The sequence below is a fragment of the Caretta caretta genome, chromosome 8 (genome assembly GCF_965140235.1).
Source record: "Caretta caretta isolate rCarCar2 chromosome 8, rCarCar1.hap1, whole genome shotgun sequence".
Lineage (NCBI taxonomy): Eukaryota > Metazoa > Chordata > Testudines > Cheloniidae > Caretta > Caretta caretta.
This window is the reverse complement of record NC_134213.1, coordinates 36,278,832-36,294,103: the sequence shown is the minus strand read 5'-3', so window position 1 is coordinate 36,294,103 and position 15,272 is coordinate 36,278,832. Positions and strand designations below refer to the sequence as shown.

The 15,272-nt window shown below is 48.0% G+C and overlaps 1 protein-coding gene across 5 annotated transcripts in view; it reads right to left on the bottom strand.

Annotated features, from left to right (window-relative positions):
* The window catches only part of PSD2 (pleckstrin and Sec7 domain containing 2), a 172,434-nt gene that overhangs the window by 24,333 nt on the left and 132,829 nt on the right, over positions 1–15,272 (bottom strand). For 3 of the 5 annotated variants that reach the window (XM_075131390.1, XM_075131389.1, XM_075131392.1), the window contains 2 exons: positions 5,541–5,631; positions 3,434–3,477 (listed from right to left, as the gene is read on the bottom strand). In XM_075131390.1, coding sequence (XP_074987491.1) covers positions 3,434–3,477; positions 5,541–5,631 — 135 coding nt within the window. The remainder of the gene's footprint in view (positions 1–3,433; positions 3,478–5,540; positions 5,632–15,272) is intronic. The other 2 variants (XM_075131391.1, XM_048861118.2) reach the window with 1 other exon arrangement.

The window sequence follows — 15,272 nt, the reverse complement described above, 5'->3', positions numbered from 1 at the left end:
CTCTCTTATATAAAATTTCCTGCCAGATGCCAGTGCATTTGAGCAGCCTTACTGGAGCTAGAGGGCTCCCTCTAGTGGCTGATTTACAGCAATACTTTGGCTTCTTTGCTGACCATTGCCTGCAATGAAGTCAATCAGGTTGCTTTGACCTGGTGGGATTTTGCTCTCTCTCTCTCTCTCATTTATTTAGGATTGGATTTTCAAAAGCACCCAATAGAGTTCAGAGCATAATTTCCATTGATAATCATTGAACACTTAGTGGGATAGGACCAGCTACATAAGAATGGCCATACTGGGTCAGACCAAAGGTCCATCTAGCCCAGTGTCCTGTCTTCCGACAATGGCCCAGAGCAGATACTTCAGAGGGAGTGAATAGAATAGGGCAATTATCAAGTGATCCATCCCCTGCCATCCAGTTCCAGGTTTAGGACTGGTAGTCAGAGGTTTAGGAAGACCCAAGCATGGGGTTGCCTCCCTGACCATCTTGGCTAATAGCCATGAATTTATCTAATTCCTTTTTAATTCCAGATATACTTTTGGCCATCACAGCATCCCCTGGAAATGAGTTCCACAGGCTGACTGTGTGTTGTGTGAAGAAGACCTTCCTAATGTACTTCCAACAGTCTCATCAGCAGAGCAGGGCAAAATTTTTCTCATGAAACTTTTTTTGGGGAGAAAGACTACGATTCGACAGCACTGCAACATTTTGTGAATTCATCTTGGTTTCTCTGAATTGTTCATTTAGGAAAAAATTCTTTTTCTGGTTTGAAATGACTTTTGTGTAAAAATTTACTTGTATTTTATTTTTGAAAAATTCAGAAATATTAAAAAATGGTCAAAATCCAAACAAAATGTCTTGTTTCACCCAAAACAGTTTCCCCCATTACTTTTCAATGCACCAAATTTTTTTAAATAAATATTTTCTGCCTGCGGCAAAATGACTTCCCCCCACCCAACTTTTTCAAATTGCCAACGAACTGAAAAATCCATTATTCACTCAGTTCTACTCATCACCCCATTGCTTTTCAGGAAAAATAAAACCGGAGAAACATTTTCCAGTGTAGCCAGGCAACTGCAAGGCACGTGCAACTGGTGTTGGGAAATGGAACCTCTCGGCCACAAGTTACTTGTGAGCATCTGGCTGCAGCTGGTAGTGACCATCTGATGGCCCCTTTGTGAAATGACTTAGTGGGTCTCAATCCTGTTCCTGATACATAGGTGGACGCATCATAAACACCACCACCACCAGAGGTGGATTAGGGGGTTGTGGGGCCCCTGGGCCAGCGCAAGTGGGGGCCCCTCCCCACCCCTGCTGTCTGTAGTCCTGCCCATTCCTCCTGGTGCTCCTGCTGGGGAAATGGGGTCAGGGAGCGAGGGCTTGCCCTGCTCCCCTCCCACCCAGTATTTTGTGCCCAGACTCTGCTCCCCAGCAGGACCGCTGGGTGGGTGGAAGGGTTGGGGCATTGTGGCGCCCATTTTTCCGGGGGGCCCCCAATTGGTCAGGGCCCTTGGGCACAGTGGCTAATCCACTTGGGCACAGTGGCTGGACCACATCGGCCCAGTGGCTAATCCATCACTGACCACCACAGTTGGTAATCAACTGGCCCTATAGAGAGACCAGGGACTGACTGGGCCAGGACGAAAGCAGGTCTCTCCCAAAGGACAAAGTGCATGGGGGGGAGGGGGCGTGGACTGCCCAGAACATAGCAGATCTGTGGGTAAATAAAGGGGTTGCTGCTAGGGTAAGAAGAGCCCTAAACACACATGTTTTGTTTTGTTTTTTAAAAAGGATGTTCAACCAGAGTGAGGTCAGGGCAAGACCCACTTCATGGCTCACTTGATTCAGGCCCATCAACCGACACATGAGGTCTCAAGGAGAGGCCAGTGCAGCCTGAAGAGCGTATTTCTAGCACAGCTGTTCCACCCCACCTCCAGCTTGGACAGCTAATATCTATACGCAAAGGATCTTCCCTGTTTTTATCTTGGCTGTTTTTTACCTGACACCCACATCCCCTACAGGCGTGCGAGTTTCTAATGGGAAATCAACCAAGGCTTGGCTTACTGAGCAATATATGGTTCTCTTCCTTTTTTCAATTACACTGTTTGCGTAGCTTGTACAGTAAATTTCCATAATCAAACGACTGTATGCATTGTAATGGGCTGGATGACATTGTGCTCAGGGGGTTGCAGCAGTAATTAATTCTGGTGGAAGGTAGAGAAGTTCTGGTTTCAGCAGCTGTGCACATTTTCCACATGGCCCCATGGTGGCTCTTGATGGGACGTCACCCTGAGCTTGTTTCTGCTAGTTAATCCCTGAGGACAACTGCACTGGGAGTGAGCGCTGCACACACCGTCCTCCACTGCCTGGCATTAATGGCCTGATTTGCAGTGGTGCCGCAGGCTCTCAACACCCATCAAAGCCCACTGGAGCTGCACAAGCTAAGGACTTCTGAAAAATCAGGCTACAACTGCATCAATACAAGAGCCATCAGGAATGGGAGGGGTCAGAAGGCCAAGAGCAATGGGATGGGGATGAGATGGTGCTTAGCAGAGGATGAGACAGGAGGTCTGGAAAAAGAGACGAGATTTGTAATGGGCCTCCCATGAGCAGAACCATGCACCTCTGTGGAGCCTCCCTGAGGTCAATGGGCCTCAGGGATCCAACCGCCTGCAGCTCATTGCAGGAGTGGGGCCTAATGTTGTAACAGATGGAGTTTAAAACAGGTAAAGGGACTGCGGCTGGAGTTAAGGTGTTGCAAAATTATTATTATTATTATTATTATTATTATTATTATTGGAGATGATAAGGATGACATTGCTGACCAGGGTAAGTATGGTATTAATTGCTCTGAGACATGTCACTGGCCCTCATGGGATGCTCATGGGTGCCTTCTGCATAGTGATGGATGGAGTGAGAGGCGTGGCTCTGGGGTGAGGAACTGCTGTATTCACCATGGTGCAAGAGGAGAGCACAGCGGCTGTCATCCAGAAGGACAGCAATGACAGCACATGTGTGATACATAAATAAACCCACCCACCAACAGGGACAGGAAGACTGGTCAAAGCCCAGCTTCTGAACTGAGCAGTGAATGTTTATCGTACTGGGGAGCTCAGATCTTGTTTTCTTGGTGTGATGGTCACCCCTCCACATGCAGCTACGTCAGATACTCCAGCAGGCCAATGTGCCTCTAAAGGGGTAAATCTCCCTCATGCAGAGGGCCAATGTTATGCCTTACCTGTTGCCTTTGCCTTTGTCTTGCGCCGGCCCTAAATGGGGTTGAATTTTACCCGTTCAGAAGCACACGTCCTTTCTGGAGCATTACCAGTCCCTGCGTATGTTAATACTGCACTTTCCTGAAGCTTCTTGAGCTAATGATCCAAGAGCTTTGAAAGAGCCCTTTCGGGTCAGAGGGCACTGAACAGGGATACTTACATGGCCCACTCCAGCTTCTCATTTTTGATGGAGTTATACAGCGTCTGAAACAAGGGCACAACATTAGCTCTTGGCAGCGCCTCCGGGCAATGGGTCCCCTTTGTGGATGCCTCCCGGGCGAAGGCCCTGTATAAGGCCTGTGCTGCAGAGCGCTCTCAGAGCGATGCTTGGTTTCTGCCCTGTTACAGGAGAGCTGTTTGGAGCAGAGGCACAGGCACCGTTTCCACAGGCACTGACTTTGACTTGTCAGGGTGGGTGCTCCACCCCCACTCCACCCCGAAGCCCCGCCCCTTCCCCTGAGGCCCCGCCCTCGCTCTACCTCTTCCCGCCCCTGCTCTGTCCCCTCCCCCCCCGAGGTCCTACCCTCCCTCGGCTTCTTCCCGCCCCAGCACCTCCCACCTGGCACCCTTCCCACCTGTGGCTCACTGCTCTCGCCCCTCCCCCCGAATGCCTCCCGCCAGCCGCCAAACCGCTGATCAGTGGCTGTGGGGCTGGCGGATGCTGAGCACTCACTATTTTTTCCCGTGGGTACTTGAGCGCCGGAGCACCCACGGAGTCGGCGCCTATGACCATTGTGGAGGTGCCTTTCTTGCAGTCATGTAGTGACGCTGGTGTCGGCAAGAGGTAACTGCAGTATTGCTCAGAGGGAGCAGCTTTCATTGGACTCCAGGCTCAGATCATGGGCATGTTACGGGGAGTCATTGCCCCCATAGGGGCTGAAGGAGTTTAATGCCTCCCTGCCTCCCCCAAAGGGCGTGCTGGCATTTGGAAGGGAGGTGTCAAGGATTCTCCAGGCAGGGATAGACTCCTGGTGATTGTGAATTCCCTGCTGCACCTGTCAGCAGCAGAGCCGGGAAGGCCAGCCCTGCCTTGGGGCCCTGTGTCCCAAGCTGTGACTTTTGTTCATAAAGCACTGGGCTACATCTGTGAACTGGAGTGATTCCTGCATGAACTCCTGCCTTCTCAGAGGCTGTTGGAAGGCTCCCCGCCCAAGGTGAGGGGTGGGCATTTGGAACGACCCAGGTCTAAGAGGGGAGTCCCCACCTCTAGGGTGAGATGACAGAGCCCATCTGAGCCATGGCTACACTGCAGTTCCCACTGGTACAGCTGCACCTATTGGGACTTACAGGTTTGAAAGATACTACCATAGATGAGACGTCAGAGGGGACGTCAGTGTCTGCAGTAGGGGATTTTAGACCAGAATTCCCATTGCTATCACGACTAGCTTAGCCATGGGTGGGAGATTTCTCTGCAATTCCCTACTGCAGGGGTAGTCACCAGGCTAGTGCCTGAAAACCAGGGGATCTGCATTCTACTCCTGGTAAGTCTCTCTGTGCTCCATGCTCCCCATCTGTGAAACGGGGCAGTGATGTGTAACAGCCTCACTGAGGAGCTGGGAGACAGGACTAGCTAGCACTTGTAAAGGCCAAAGTAGTGTTAAGGCAGAGCTGTGCCAGTGGCTGGGTGAGACCTAAGGAATTCCTGGCTCTCTTCCCTGGGCAGAACCTACAAGGAGCTCCGAATACAGGGTTGGACTCACTGGCAGGGAATGTAATAAGGGAAACTGAAGCCCCACATTATTTTGGGTGCATTGCTCTGTGTTCAGATGCAGTGGCGCTGTGGGCTACGTATCTAGTGAGGCAGACAGCTACACTTTGGTACACTACGAGGACAGCGAGAAATCACAGAGTACAAACAAAAGATGGTCCCAGGAAAACGGACCTATTCTGACATGCCAAGTTATCACAAGCTTCTTGTGCTTTCTTAGTTTAGCCAAGACTGCTGCAAAGCTTCAACACTACCCTGGAAGGAAAACGGAAGGTACGTTTGTACTCTGACGGTCGGGACCGCCAGAATTAACTCAGCAGCAAGGGCTTGAGGCGAGGAATCAAGCTAACCAGGTTCTATTCCTGGCTTTGCTTTGTATGAGACACTTTGCCTTTCTGTTTGGTTCCCCTCCTACCAATGGGCTATTCAAATGATTAGCTTTTCAGGGCAGAGACTGTTTTTCATTATGTGAATGTACAGCACCTAGCACAATGGGCCCACCTTGGAGATGGTGCCTTTAGGTGCCACCCTAATAACACTAACATTGATATCACATTACCTTCAGCAGATCCTTTGCAAAGTCCTTCCCATCATTTAAGCCATCCAGGTTTGCTATAAATTGTTGGCATGACATCTTCTTTCCAATATTCTGCAATGCAAAGAAACAGAGCATTAAACCCCTGGATAGCTCCCAGTTTAATCAAACTGCTTTGAGCAACTGATTGTGTCTATTAGAATGGGACCTGATCCAACAGCCTAACGCTGAACACCCGTGAATGTTGTGGCTCCTCTCTTCTATAGAGGTTCTTCTGTCAGGCTCATCACTGTGGTATCTGATGTTTGCAATCTGAACCTGGCTCCACATTTTTCAAATCTACCCTTCTCCCCACACCAATTCGGCAGTGTTCCCAATCCAAATCTGGAGCCGGCCTTCTAACATGGGCTTACCTCTGGCAATCACACATTACTGAATCCAGATTGAGAGTCTGACACAACAGCTGAGTCCCCAAACCCAGGTGCTCCTACTGTAGCAAATAACACTGGGCTTGATTCCCTGGAGACAAAGTAGCATAGAGTGGCTGTGAAGTGTTTGACTGGAGGGCTGGGTGGGTTATTTTTAGCAATTTTTAGGTAGATGTCCAAAAATCTGGGGGGTTCTCTTGGTATACTCTGTAGTGAGTACTGTGATGTATATATAGTATGTACTGTAAAGAGCGATCTGTTTGTAATGTTCCCAAGGGTGCTTTCACATCAGACCGTTTCAAACAGTCCTATGTTAAAGTGCACTACACACCAGCAGGGTCAACAGAGACCAATTAATGACCAACATGTTTGTGGGCTTTGGAAATCACACTCCCCTAGTCCACGTTACTGTTCCGTGTAGACAAGCCCTTAGACACAAGTACCCAGTTTTGGTGTCTTTTCAGTATTTCTTGGTTAAACACTGCTTTCATTTGCTTTGTACTGGGGGTGTTTTTCAGTTAATACCTAAAACCAGAAGTCCTAACAAGGCTTTGCTATACTATCAAAGTAGTTAAAGCCAGCACCCATCCTGGGATGGAATGAGAGGGGTGGCTCTGGGGTGAAGAACTGCTGTATTCACCACGGTGCAAGAGGAGAGCACAGGGGCTGTCATCCAGAAGGACAGCAATGATGGCTCATTATGTGTGATCTGTGGGACCCTGCTTACAGTGACCAGGGTGAATCAGTGCAAAGTGAGGTGGGTTCTGGCGGTCGACAGGGTGGAAAAGAAACTCTAAAAACAAATGAAACAAGCACCTTCCCCCCAACCCTAGAAATGCTCCCCATGCACTAGAAATGAACCCTCAATTGGCGTGAAAGCCCATCAAAAAGCAAAGGAGGAGGCCGACTAGGATGTGCTGACTCCCTGGCAGATTTATCGCTGTGCACAGCCTTCACCGCTCTGCAGCACTGGTTGCTTGCAGCTCTGATGTTGCTTTGTCCCATATCACTAGCTAACACCATGTGGGCAGGCTTTGAGATTAACACGGCTAGCTTTGCCCGCTGCTGCCCCATTAGCCGTGTTTGAATTGAGGACATGTTTCTCTCTGAGTGGCTCTGGTTGCTGGTGCCACATTTGAATGACTCTGTCTGATATTCCCAATTATGCATACTATCACTAGCAGGGTTTGGATTAGTCAACACGCCGGGGAGGTCAGGGGGGAGAGCAATAAAGCGCTGTAACAAATCTGCAGCCTCCTAGGGCTTTGCAGTCGACACCGTGGCTACGCAGAACTCCCCAGCAGCCGCAGAAACACAACTCACTCTTCCAAAAGGACAAGCCCATCTTTGCAAAGGTGGGGGCCTACATTCAGGCCCTTCAGTACATATTCATGGAACTTAATAGGGCCCAATTTTTCCAGCCAGCCGACCACCCAGCAGCCCCTATTGAAGTCTGAGCTAATATTGAAACTTAGGGATCTTATTTAGAAGCCTAACTATAGACACACATATTATAAAGTCTTGGCCATGTCCCTGCTAATAAGTTAACTCTGGGCAGCCTAGGAGCTAGAATGCAAAGCCAAGCAGTGCTGTTTCTCTCCCATAGAGGGCAGTGGGACTCATGCCCACTTGCTAGCCAGGGTATGGCAGTGCTGCAAGCCACCACCTTAACAGAATTGTGCGGATGGAGCTTGGGGGAGAGGCATAATGGACCTCCAAGAGAGGGACCTGGTGCTGGTGATCCTGAGGTGTGGAATATCCTCACCCAGAGAGGGGACGAATATCTCTGCCCACTGCGAGTGGTACCAAGTATCCTTGAATCAGCTAGTGGAGTTTCCATCTGTTCCTGCTTATACGCACAAATGCCCCATAGCCCGGCTCCAGTAGGGAGCAGCACTGGGGTCAGCAGCCATTCTCTGAGCTAGGCAAAGGGAAGAACACATACCACTGCTCTGTCCCCTAGGCCAGGCTCCCATCAACATTAACTAGTATGGACAGGCTCATTAAATCTCTCTAGTGTAATGGGCCAGCATTATCCCTGGTGTCAGTGGGTTCTCCTGCCACTGAGCAGTGCTTGCTCACGGCAGTGTGAGATCCCTGCCTCTTTAGGGTCCCTGAGTCGAAGCCAGGTGGATGTGGACACCACTTGTGGTTTGTTTCCTTTAGAGATAAGTCACAACCAGAATCCTGAATCCGAACCCCAAAGCTGTGGAGGTGCCTGACATCCAAAGCCAGGTTTGATTGTCACACACATCCCCTGTGTTTAGAATGGGCTTTAGAAAACCACCCAGACCCCAAAGACCATTAACTGTGGAAGAGTCTTGCAGCTGGAACCCATCACTACTTCACAGAAGTTGTTCCACATTCGCAAGAAGTAAATACATGTTGTTGCCCGCAGCATCTTCAGGGGCTGAATGCTCTCATGGAAACCACTCCAAAGGGTATCAGATAGTGAACATGGATGCACCAATCGGCTGCAGCTACACTAGAAAAAAACATCATTCAAAATGAGACCAAAGGAGACATTCTTGTGCCACGAAACCTGATTCAGCGAGGTACTTACGCACACTGCTTAACGTGATGCATGGAGTAGTTCCATTCAATATGAGCTTTCACATGCTTACAGTTAAGCACTTTCTTATGTACCTTGCTGAATAGGGTTCTCATTGCATAAAGGGTTGCCTGCAGAGCTTTGAAAGAGATATTTCCCTGAGCAGCTGACTAGCCACATGCACAAGGTCAACTTGCCTTTCTATGAAGCCTCAGGCACTGGCCAATGGCAGAAGGAGAAATCTGGGCAGTGATTACTGCTATGTTCCCCTAGGAGAATGAACTTTTACCCAATGCTACATGCTCCTGGACACGGGATGAGAAGTGAAAGATCAGGTCTCTGTGTAGCTCACTCATAGAGTATTCGTTTAGAGCTCATTCATATAGAGTTACCTCCCTGATGCGTGTCTCCAGCATCTGATGCAGTCAAGCATCAGTGACTCCTCTCTGCTTCTCCCACAGACCCGGTACTATCTCTTGATGGAAGGCTGGCTAGGTGCCCTCATTAGGTGGCTCAGTAGGTGACAGAGCTCTGAGCAGGAGGGTTAGCCCAGAGGTTTAGATAAGGAGGGGAAAAGCAAAGGTGCAGTGCAGCCTCCAGATTCAAAAGGCTCCGGACTCAGAAGGAAAATGAGGCACTCTGACACAGCAGGGAGCTGAAGACACTGCAGCTCTCTAAGAGCACTGCCCTCCTCGCTTGTCTCTGGGAGGTCTGATCGCATTTGATGAGCTTTAAAGTGATGCCTGAAATTGGCGAACACATCATCTGGAAAGTACAGCATCCTATTACATTCCTGGCCTTTGAAAACTCTTCTCTCTGTGGCTTCACAGTGGGGTGTGGCTTAGTTTACCCAGATTGATTTCTCAGTGCTCACAGATGCTGCCTGGGGCCAGGGAGCTCTGGGGCAGTAACTACTGGATGACAGTGGTATGCTCATGAAACCTAGCATGGGATGGCTGTCAGGAAAGTGTGTAAAGTAGGATGTCACTATGGAAGTGACAATACAACCCGTTGCAGACCAATCATAGCCACCAACACTGTTCCCTCTAAGCTGTGCGCGTGTGTGTGCGCACAGATCCTAAACCCTGTGCACACGGCGAAACACCGCACGCACAAAAATTTGCACAGAAGCACAAAAATTTGCACAGAAGACATTTTTTGCACACACGGCCTGTCAAAAATTAGAGGGACCATTGGCTACCAAGTGGCACTACGTGGTTGTGATGCTGGCAGATCAGATGCCAGCTCATGCCAAGGTCCCCATGTCTCCAATGGACACTAAGATGCACAGCTGGAATCTGTTTGGCTCACAACCAACTCTGTGGGTTAATAGTGGTAGAATAGGTATCAGAATCATAAGCAAGTGTTTGGACTCTATTGAATGCTCGTGAGCTGCTGCCTGCATTAATCTCACTTGTAATGTCTGCATTCCATAGGGTAATGTAATGTTTGAGTGGCTATATTGTGAGCTTCTCTGACTGTCTGAATCGCCAGGCGGGAGAGAGAATTTAATTAGTGTGAAGAGTTGCTCTTCTACAGAAATTATTAGCTCCCTTCCCCGAAAGAGGAGACCCCCTCAATACCAGATGGGCTCGGGTTGGATCTTACAATTGGAAACTCCCTACATCTGGACTGAGAAACCATCAACAAAAGGACCAAAGACTCTGATTGTTTTCTACTCTCCTTCCCATGAAGATGAGTCCTGCAAGTGGATTTCTCCCATCAGCTGAGATTGCAGCTCAGAGTCCATGGCAGGAGGGGGATAAAAAACCCCAAACCAAAGGAACTAAGGATCTCTCTGGTGCTTGGACTCAGGGGTGTGTGTGTGTGGGGGGAGGGAGTCTAAGTGTTTCTAGGCATGAGCAAGAGATCCCCAGCTGCCTAGCCTGGGTTAGCCCTAAAGGTTAAATGGAGCTTGCTGATGACAGAAGCCTCTATTACCTTTAAAACCTTAGACTGTAACTCATTTGTGTGTTTGTTTGATTGCTTGAACCTTGTAAATAACTAATTTCCCTTTCCTAGTTAATAAATCTTCATTAGTTTACTATAATACTGGCTACATGCTTTGTCTTTGGTATGAGACCTAAAGCACAATGGACCTGGGGTCAGTGATTGGTCCTTTCGGATCAGGAATAACCTGAATATTGCTGTGATTCTTGGTGTAAGGGGCCATTGATCACAGAGATAAGCTCACCAGAGCGGCGAGACAGACCAGAGAACCCAAGGGGATGACTGTCTGTGACTCCTTGGTAAGGCTTTTAAAGGGCCTGATGTGCAGCTGCATGGTGAAATCTAAGTTTAGAACTCACGGCCAACTTAGGGTTTGTGCCCTGGGTTTGAACAGTCTGCCCTGTGGTTGGTACCCAGTGGCCCTCTGTTCTAGCTGGCATTGCACCATCTGTAACGTGTCATTTCTTCTTCACAGCAACTCGTAGAGCAGCTGCAGACATGGCAGATTTGGATCAATGCTGATGTTGAGTTAGAAGGGATGGGATAAAATGGCTCTCTTGGCCTTTCCTAAAATGCTCAGGGAAAGCAGTGGAGTGATGCTGATTTACTCCAGCTGACGATCTGGCCTCTATAGCTCTTTTCAGCAGTAGCTCTGAAAGCATGACACTACAGCAGGTCAGGGTCTCCATCCCCATTTTATAGGTGGGGAAACTGAGGCACAGAACTGGGAAGTGACTTGCTGGAGGTCCCATGGAAAGGTGATGGGCAAGCTGGGACTAGGACTCAGACCTCTGCATTGGACCCTGCTGCCTCCTTCAGCAAAAGCACTAGCAGCAAAAAGCCTGTGTTGTGTGCATGGCGTTCTGGTGCACCCAAGGAGAGAAAGATGAAAGAGGGCAGTGAGGCTCGGACGTGTAATTACGGTAACTGCATCTGTCTGTATTGTAGGGGATGAGGGGGAAACCCCCCTTCCCAAGGAAACTAGTGAGGTTTTCACCAAGATTAGCTTCTCTAAGGAAGAGTTCAGGAGCAGCCTGGGAAATACAGACCCACAAACAGCCTCAAAGGCCATGAGACTGGGGCTCCAGTCACAGAGGGGTTCTCAGCAGCTGCAGTCCCTGTGCCGCCTCATGAGAGGCTGAAAGGTTGGGAGGGAAGGATGGATGGGTGTGTGCCTAGTGGATCTAGAGCTATATGGATCCACTGTCCAAACCCCCTTGCTAATGGGGAATGCAGGGACCATGGATGTTATTTCACCCCGAAGGCTGTGGTAGCCCTGACAAAGTGGCTCTGCTGTTGTGTGGCCTGGGTGTGTGGGGATTCCACTCCTTGGAGAACTTCTGGGCATGGTCCATTTACATGGGCTTTGTGCAGGAGTCAGAATTTGGCCCAAGGACTAGTCGGCATTCACTCACAAGGTCTGCAATAAACAAAGTGCCTGAATCGCCTCCTACTTTGTTTAAACCAGTATGACATCAGTGTGACTCCACTGGGTTGATGGAGTTGCTCCAGATTTACATCTAGCTATCTATGGAAAAACTAAATGACGCCCAAATACTCAATGGGTTTCATATCCAAATCACATTATTGTGCATGCAAATGACTGATTAGGTGAATTAGGCACATTCAATCACCCAGTTTGCATGCACAACAGTGGTCACTGCTGGTGCAAAGTAGCTGTGAATTTTGTGCATGCATTTGCATACCTAACATTTTGAAAAAAACAGCCCCATTATTTTATGATTCATTAGTTGCTGTGTGGCATTGGCATGCCACAATGTCAAACAAAACCAACCTGAAGAAGGTAGAGTTCCTGCCCCAAACTGCTTACAAGATAGGCTGGAGAAACAAAACCATTTGGACAGAGGGTCCAATCCTGCAGGCTTCAAGCAGGCAAAACTTCTGTTGCTTTCATTTGGGGCTTGGCCTGCATAAAGCTTGCAAGATCAGGTTCCAGCTTCATCAAGCCTAAACTCAGATCCTGGATGACGCAGGGGAGCAAGGTCCAATCTCAAACCGGTGCCGATTTCCTATTGTTTTAACACTGCAGAACTGCCAACCCCAGACATTCAAAAGTCATGAATCAGGCACCCCAAGTCATAGAATCATAGAATCATAGAATATCAGGGTTGGAAGGGACCCCAGTCCAACCCCCTGCTCGAAGCAGGACTAATTCCCAGTTAAATCATCCCAGCCAGGGCTTTTTCAAGCCTGTCCTTAAAAACCTGTAAGGAAGGAGATTCTACCACCTCCCTAGGTAACGCATTCCAGTGTTTCACCACCCTCATAGTGAAAAAGTTTTTCCTAATATCCAATCTAAACCTCCCCCCCCAAGTCATGAGATTGGCTTAACAATCATGAGATTTTAGAACACTAATGTGGGGGAAGGGCTAATTTTTGAGCTTTTAGGGATCACGATTTCAAGCTTTGCTCTGCAACCACTTTCTTCCATGAAAGCTGAGATTACCCTGTCATTACATGACTTCAGGAGCTGGGGCTTTAAGAAAAAAACCACATGAAATATCATGAGTGTTGTGATAAAACTGCAAGATGAGGCAACACGGTGATACTTATTCATTATTGTTATGTTCTGGCCAAAAGTCTTGACCCAGGTGTAATAATAACCAGCAGTCATGCATGAGAAGGTTGTGAGATCATTGCAGACAGAATCCAAGAGGTCTCCTGCACACTGTAGCTAGCTCCTTTCCAGAAGATCTCAGGACCTGAAGCAGCCAACAGCAAAGTCACATTGTGGTGTTGCCAACTCTCATTTTACCACAAGGCTCCCATTATTTGGTATTTCTCTTAAAGCCCCAGGTACAGGAGTCATGTGATTATGTGACAAACTCAGGTGTTATTACAAAAAAATGTTTTGAGATCCTTTTGGTTACAGAGAAAAGCTTGAAAACATGATCCAAGTGCACCCAGCACTAGTCGATTCCAGGCTCACCGCACTGCACCTGCTCCAGCAACCAGCTGGGGTTAACCCCTTCCTAGCAAGTGGGATTTCACGATATCTCCCACCTCGCAGCAATGTGCAGTAATATGTTGAAACACATCTCCATTATGTCAATAAATAACGTAATAGGTGTTGTTGTTACAGCACCTGTAACCAAACAGTTACGAAGAAGGAGGCAGATCAAATCACATATTCTGCCTCCCTTAGCATTTATTTTAAAATGAGGAATGTCTATGAATCTTCAATGTATTATTAATGATGTCTTTAGAAAGGTTGCTACCCCTAAAAGACTGTTGTACTGAGTGATCCTTGGTCAGAAGAAGATTTTTGACTCATTGAAACCCACGGGAAGGAATGTAGACTGTGGGAAACATTCAGCGTGTTTTTAGGCTCTGCTGTGATGAGGTGTCAGAGTGGGTGCTGTGAATATCAGTGAGAGGAACCCAGATGCTGATGCATGATTAATAGCATTTTAGTTTGAGGAATCCTTTTGCTATTGAAGTCTATGGGAGTTCTGCCACTGATTTCATTCAATAGGAGCAGGACTGGGCCTCTGGGATGTAGCAGGGAATCACTCCCCCAACCCCCACCAGAAATACATGCAATTCAGGTACTTTTTAAACTACATTCTTGTAATGCACAATCACGTAGGTATCCACACAAACAAAAGGACTTACACAGGAAAAAGCCAAATCAAATGCCAAAACTTCAAGCAAAGCACTACAATCACTGCACTTACCACCTGGCAAAGGGTTAAAGAGCAGAAAGAGAGGATCCAGGAGCAGAAGGAGGAAAAAAGGAGGAGAAGAAGGAGAAGAAGAAATTAATGTCACACACGCAAAAAAATATAGAAAAGAACCTTCACAGCGAAGAGAAACCTCCATAGCCCGGGAAACTCACATTGACCCTCATTTCTAAAGCCGATCACAAAATATCAATTGTTGTCCCTGGGCAGTTAGAAAAAAATGTTTCTTTTGAAATTTACGATGAGCATTTTCCCAGTGAAAAACCGCAAATGCAAGTGTTTTGGATCTTTGAAAAAATTCCAGTTTTCTGTACAATTTTGGAGGGATTGGTTTTTCATCAAAAAACAGGAATATTTTGACTGAAAGGGAATTTTGTGTTTTGGCTGGAAAGCCATTTTTGGTTGAGGGGAAAAAAATGCTTTGATGAAAAAGAAAGTTGACCAGTTGTACTCAGTTCATGTAAAGGATTTGTGAGATGTTCTGTTCTTGCAGAATCCTGTTCCAAACCCAGATTAAAGACCATGAAACACCATGCTCAGTGCATATTTATTTTCCTGATGGGCATCTGGAAATCTAGCCGGTGGCTAATGTAATGCTATCCATTCTGTACGGCACATACACTACTCTTGGGAACCTGTGATTCATTTGACAGTGGGTCAGTCCTGCCAGCCCTGGGAGATCCCAGAATGTTATCTATGGTGGCCTTGTAATGCTGGGCGCTACACACATTCTATTAGGGACTCTTGCTAACGGAGGGCAATGAGACATTCGCTGTTTGTGCTGCTTGTGTCTCTGTTGCACTGTAATTTCTTTTTTCTCTGTAGCTTACTTTAGAGGTAGCTCTGACATCAGGGCTTCGAAGCCCCTCTCTTTCTCTAGCGTCTAGTCATTGTGCTGCCAGAAGCTTGGCCGTGTCATTGCTAAGCCAAGTGGGGCGCTAGCCGATGGCTTGGATTGGATTCAGAGCAAATCGTTCAGGTTGCTTATGCATTTCAATGTCCTCATGACAGCGGGGTACCTTAAAGTTGGGCACAGCAGCCCCCCATGGAATACAGCTGAGCGTGGAGCAGAGAAAATGGCACCTGCAATTGCCCCGGCGGATGGGAGGTTGAGGGCGGCCGT